The 6340-nt window shown below is 37.7% G+C and overlaps 1 protein-coding gene across 1 annotated transcript; it reads left to right on the forward strand.

Annotated features, from left to right (window-relative positions):
* The first annotated feature begins 988 nt into the window (after positions 1–988).
* LOC148999464 (disease resistance protein ADR1-like) lies at positions 989–6093 on the forward strand. Its single transcript, XM_089141136.1, has 5 exons — positions 989–2272; positions 3214–3623; positions 3728–4077; positions 4243–4430; positions 4517–6093. The coding sequence occupies exons 1-5, from the start codon at positions 1645–1647 to the stop codon at positions 5365–5367; spliced, it is 2427 nt and encodes an 808-aa protein (XP_088997262.1). The 5' UTR covers positions 989–1644; the 3' UTR covers positions 5368–6093.
* The last annotated feature ends 247 nt before the right edge of the window (positions 6094–6340 follow it).

Below are 6340 nucleotides of genomic sequence, written 5' to 3' on the forward strand. Positions count from 1 at the left end.
CTTCATGCTCTCCTGGATGAAACTTTAAAATTCAAAACTTTACTGCATGAAGATTTAGAAGCAGAGAGGAAACAGTTTGAAGTTGAGAAGAAAAGAATACAAAGTGAAAACCAGATAGTCTTAAATTCAGTTACCTCCTCGATACTTCGGGAAACCGCTTCCGATGAGGAACGATGTCTCTTCTCTTCCTTTTTCTTTAGCGAATCACAACAATAAATTGTTGATTTCAACAAAACTTCATAGTAACCATTCAAATCGAGAAAACGAAACAAATTTTAGAAGAAAAACTTGATCGCAGAACCAAAAAAAAATCCGAACAAAAAGATCGCAGAAGAATGATCAGTGAATCATCATGCTCTTCCGGTAGTTGAGCCATAGCTTCTTGCTCAGATTCCCACAGACGGCACCAAATGTTGGTGCTAAAATTGCCGGAGGTTTTGAACCGTAATCTTCGCACCAATCCATTTAGATCTGGATCGATCTGGCTTGCTCAATCGTCAATCAACCTCTCGCTCCTGAAATATAGAACACCAGTGAGAAACGAAGCCGATTGTCTTGATCGGCCCGTCTCCGACGATCTAGTTAGTAGATGATCAGAAGTGAGCTCTCAGAGAGCTTTAATGGAAAATAAGCGAGAAGTGTGTGAATATTCGAATGAGCTTACCTTTCATGAGAATCTTGGCTCCTATTTATAGGCTTGAATATGTTGTCTCTTATCATTGATGACCGTCGGATAGAAAGTATAGATTGGATGGCTATGATTAAGCCTTTGTTTAACCTTTGGGTGGTCCCTTAAATTCATTCGTCTCATCAACTGAATCCGGTTGAACATGGTTAGACCGGTATAAACCGGAAGTGGATATTTTAGTCACAACAGGGTGGTTTTTCTTTTGTTAAAGAACACATTAATATGAAGGTCCCATACAAAATATAAAGCACCCATTAAGGAGAAAGTTTATCCAGTGAAGATCTACGGAAAAGGAGCTGCAAAGTTGTAGCAAAAGAGCTTTTGAGGGAGAGACTTTATTCTTAAGCCCAAGGGCCCGCCAGCCAAATCTTCCTAGTCTAGTGACCAGAAATACAATATGCTAAACTTTGAATGTCAAAATGATTCTGCGATCATCGCAAAACATCCGAAGTAGATTCGACTGGTTCTCCATTGTTTCAATGGTTTTCTTCATTACCAAAAAAAAAAGTTTCAATGGTTTTCTTCTAACTTGCTTTTATCGAGCTTTCTCTAGCATATCGAACATTCCAAGTTCTTTCCTTGAAGTTTCCTTCAACGTGTTCCACCGCGTAATCGTTTCAAGTACGCTACAGGACTGGTTAGTATTCCTTCTCCCATTATTTTATATAGTATTTGGTAAGTTTCTACTAGAAGGTGGTAACTGGGCAGGCAGAGAAAGAGGGGTAACTGGGAGGAGTTAAAAAAATAAATCTTCCGCAAGTCACAACGATGCAAGGAAGGAAGCTTCCCTCAAGAATTGAAGAAGCATAAGCTGAGATTAATCAATCCACTGGAGCTTCGTCTTTCCTTCTTGAAGATCTGCTACCACGAAGATGTTCAATGGAAAGAGGGAAGCAATTCTGATTGTGGGTGAAAGTTAGTTTGCTTGAAAAGAGGAAGAGAGAGGGAAAGCAAAGATGGAAGTTTTGGGAGGACTTTTTCTAGGGCAAGCAGCACAAGATTTAATGGCTGCGGTTGTAGAAACCAAAAATAGAGTTCATTATTTCAAAGATAATCTGGAGAAACTCGAGTCCACCCTCCAAACCATAATTCCCCTTATCCAAAAAGGTGATCTTTTAAACGCTCAGCTAGAAACAACAGATCTTCATCGTCAAAATCTACTTCCAAGAACCCATATCGAGAGAATAAAGGTAGAGTTGGAGAAAGGGATAGAGCTTATGACATTTTGTTCGAGTATCTCAACCTGGAATGGAGTCCTCAAGTTAAAATACTCGCAACAAATAGTCGAACTGAACAACAGTTTGCGTGAATGTTTCCGTACGGAGATTTTAGCAGATTCTTGGCTGCTTAATCAACAAATCCTTGTTGAACTCAGAGATGGGAGAAAGGCGATAGGTTCGAGACCTGAGGTGTCATGCTGTGCTCCAGTCCCAGATACTGTCTTTGGATTGGATTTGCCACTGATGGAACTGAAGAAGCTGTTATTGGTTAGAAATGATGTTAGGGTTTTAGGGTTGTGTGGCCCTCCAGGTTGTGGGAAGACAACTTTAGCTGCCATGCTTTGCAGAGATACAGATGTGAAAGGTGTGTAATTTTCTAGTCTAAACCACTTTGTACTACTTGTCTTCTTACTCATTTTTCTTGTTAGAGCATATTTAGTGAATTCAAAGTTAATCTTGTTCGAATAATAAGAAAAAGGCACTTCTTTTAGAATCCAGCAGCAAAAAGAGCTTCCATTAACAACCATATCAAAGATAATCTTTCTCATTCATGTTCGTTTTAATGCCTTCCAATGGGTTTTCATCTTCTCTTAGTTAATCGTTCTCATTCATGTTAGTTTTGATGCCTTCCAATGGGTTTTCATCTTCTCTTAGTCCTTTTAGGGGAAATGCAATTAGCGGCTTCGTAGAGAAATCGATATATTCATTTCGGAGTTACATATTCATGTTTGCTCTATGCAATCAATAAGTTCCATCTCCATTTATAGCCCTTTTATTAGTGACTTCATTGAGAAATCGATATATTTATGTCAGAGTTGCATATTTGTGATAGCTTTGATGCCATCAGTAAGTTTTCATCTCCTCTGATAACCCTTTTAGGGGGGAATCATGCAATTTTTGACTTCACACAGTGAATTGATATATTCATGTCAGAGTTGCCAGACTAGTCATTCACAAGAAATAAACCACCATAATTACGAAGAATTCATGACATATTTTCTATTTGATGGTTATAAGATCTCCTGTATCCTAAGCTTTGGGAATATACACTTTGATTCTTCGAAGCTCAATTGCGAGGACTAAGGTTTATGTTCTCAATGGTTGAGTTTCCCTTAATACTTGGATAAATCACTGATTTGTTCAAATTACTTTTAGCACTTCTTCGTCTTGTAAAATAGCCGAATATTTTTGTTACTTACAAGCTCAAATCATGCCTTCCTGATTGTTTTAGGCTTTGTAGGCTTTCTGTTTCTAAATGAAGAACTTATGGCAAATGACAATTGACTAACACACTGATTTAAACAGATCGTTTCAAGAACAACATATTCTTCCTTAGAGTTTCAAGCACACCTAACTTGAAGGAGATGGTAGAGAGAGTGTTCCAATCAATGGTAAAAAGAACACATATGTTCATAGATGATGAAGATGCAGTAATGCAGCTGGCAAACATGCTGGAGAGTGAACAACGGACCACATTGTTAGTTCTAGATGATGTTTGGGATGACTCAGTTGTTCAGAAGTTTGCCTCCAGGATAGAAGGATATAAGGTCCTGGTTACTTCAAGAACTGAATGGCCAACTTTTGATGAAACATATTCTTTGAAATTGCTGACTGAACCATATGCCAGGGAACTCTTTCTTCATTCAGCATTACTTCCTCTGAATGGGTATGAAACTGAAAACTGCGAGATGCCTGATTGGAATCTTCTAAATAAGGTGCTTCATCTATCTTCTATCATATACATATCACTGTTACTGTATTCTGCATATGTTTCTTGCCAAACTATAACTGATTATAATGGATTTTGTTAAAATTGTAGATAGTAAGTGGTTGCAAGGGACTACCACTAGCTCTTACGGTGATTGGTCATTCATTGCGTAGGCAACCTCCAAGGGTGTGGCAATACACTGAGAGGAAGCTCTCTAGTTGCTCTATTTTTGAGTCCCACAAAGTTCTGATGAATACACTCGGAACAAGCATAGACATTTTGGATAAGAATGTTCAAGAATGTTTTATGGACTTGAGTTCTTTCCCTGAAGACCAATGGATCCCTGCTTCATCTTTGATTGATATTTGGGTCGAACTCCATGGAATAAATGAAGATGATGCTTATTTCAACCTTCGTGAACTTTCCACTAAAAATCTTATTAATCTGGTTGAAATCTCAAGGTCTCTCTCTCTCTCTGTTTGGGTGTGTGTGCCAATATGGTCTTTCCTTTAATTTTTTGGCGCCTTCTGTGTGATGTTTATAATTCATTTTGAAGTATATGCGTACCTTCATGCCCACTTATAAAATCACTCTCTGAAAGCAAAATTCCCCTTGTAAATCTGCAGAGATGCAGGGGAGATTGATGGTAACATGAGCAAGCTATTTGTAACCCAGCATGATTTACTTAGAGAATTGGCTATCTATCGAAGCCGGCTGCAGGGTACAAGGTTAATCATGGAAAGAGCAGAAGATGGCCATCTCAAGAGGAAGAGGGAACAAGAGTTCGGTGCACGCCTCGTGTCCGTGCATACAGGTTTCTTCACCTGTAGTCTTGTGCACCAAATAGCAGTTTTGCTTTATTATCTTTCTTTGATATGATTTAGGTTTTATTGTTTGCAGGTGAAAAGTTCTTGTCAAACTGGTGTGACATGCAATTTCCTGAAGCTGAGGTTTTGATCCTCGATTTTTCTGCGAATGAGTACACTTTACCACCATTCATGGACAAAATGGAAAAGCTGAAGGTTCTAATTGTTGTAAATCATGGGCGTTGGTATACCCAATTGAATTGTTTGACAACACCAACCTATTTCTCCAATTTAAGAAGAGTGAGGTTGGAAAAGGTTTTGATTCCTTCCCTCAGTGAAATTTCAATGCAGTTGAAGAACTTGCAGAAGATATCATTGTTCATGTGTCAGTTTGGTCAAGCATCTACCTGTGATATTGACTTCTCCTACATGTTTCCAAATCTTGTTGAGATGGATATTGAGTATTGCAATGATCTTGTGGAATTGCCTCAAGGGATTTGCCATCTTCTCCACCTGCAGATTCTCAGCATAACTAACTCTCATCAATTATCTGCACTGCCCGAGGAAATTGGACGCATGAAAGATTTAAAAGTGCTAAGGCTCCATGCTTGTACGAAATTGTCTGAACTACCCAACTCTTTAAGAGAACTACAAGAGCTAAGGGTTCTAGATATATCTGACTGCATCAATTTGGAACTGCCTGAATGGATTAGTGAGCTGCATAGTTTGAGAAAGGTCAACATGGGAGGGTGCTCAGAAATGAGTGAGTTGCCTTCTTCTGTCATTAATCTTGTGCATCTAAGTAATGTGATCTGTGATGAAGGGGCAGCGAGTCTTTGGAAACATCTTAAATGTCATTTACCCAAACTGAACATTACAGTGCGCAAAGACGACAACAACTTATTCTGGCTTGGTGATCTCAAGAATCTCAAACTAAGTTCTTGAGGTAGGATTAACTTACCTCTCCCCTATCTTTTCCATAATCATGTGAAAATCTTAACTGATGCTACTGATGATAGAATTATTTACTTTTACATGCTGTAAATAGCTCAATTGTTAAGATTAGCTGTTCTACAATGGTAATAATATTTGAGCACCTAGAATAACCTGATATTGTATAGATGTTGTATAAGAATGTATTTAATGCAGTGTAAAACTTCTCTTTGAAGAAAATAAATCTGTTATATAGCAGTGTGGAAATCTTGATTGGTAGATGATGTTTCAATGTCTTCTTCTGAAGTATAGCAAGAATCTGGAACAAAACAAGATTGATGAGTCATCTTGGATTCCCACCTTGAGGTGTTTAAGCACCCCCATAATTTGCAATGCAGCTTAGTCCAGACTTATCTCTCCAAGAGAAAACAATCCTTAAAATTACTGAGGTAGGCACTCTTAAATGTGATTACACGAGGAGTCAGCAAACTATATGCAGAAATTTGACAGAAGACTGACCAGAAAAGAATAGTCTCACAGAAGTGATCATGAACAGAAATATTCACAGGAAAAAAAAAACAGTTAAAAAGAAAACCATTTTTTAATTTTTTTGAAAAATGAAAATCAGGGGTTGACTTGTCATGGTTGATTCATGTTAGTACCATTTCAGTATTGTATCTATTTTACAGGTAATCAATTCCTTATCCAATACAGGTGAGCTCTATATTCAGATATGGGTATGGTGACATTGGAACTGAAATTCTTTTAAGATCCCCAATATGAGAACATAAAACTACAAGACAAGGAGGTTTGAAATTTGTTTTATATCTCCTACAAAATACTTATTTGATCCTTAAGTCTGCCATACTGATGCAGTGCAAGAATAGAATAAACTTCCAAATCTTAAAATCTAAATAAAAGCAACCTTTCAACCTTGTCTGCCTCTGTTCTTTATTTATTTTTATTATTATTTCTCCTTTTTTTT

Source organism: Hakea prostrata, unplaced genomic scaffold (assembly GCF_041222555.1).
Source record: "Hakea prostrata isolate BN-2017 unplaced genomic scaffold, UWA_Hpros_2 contig_4, whole genome shotgun sequence".
Lineage (NCBI taxonomy): Eukaryota > Viridiplantae > Streptophyta > Magnoliopsida > Proteales > Proteaceae > Hakea > Hakea prostrata.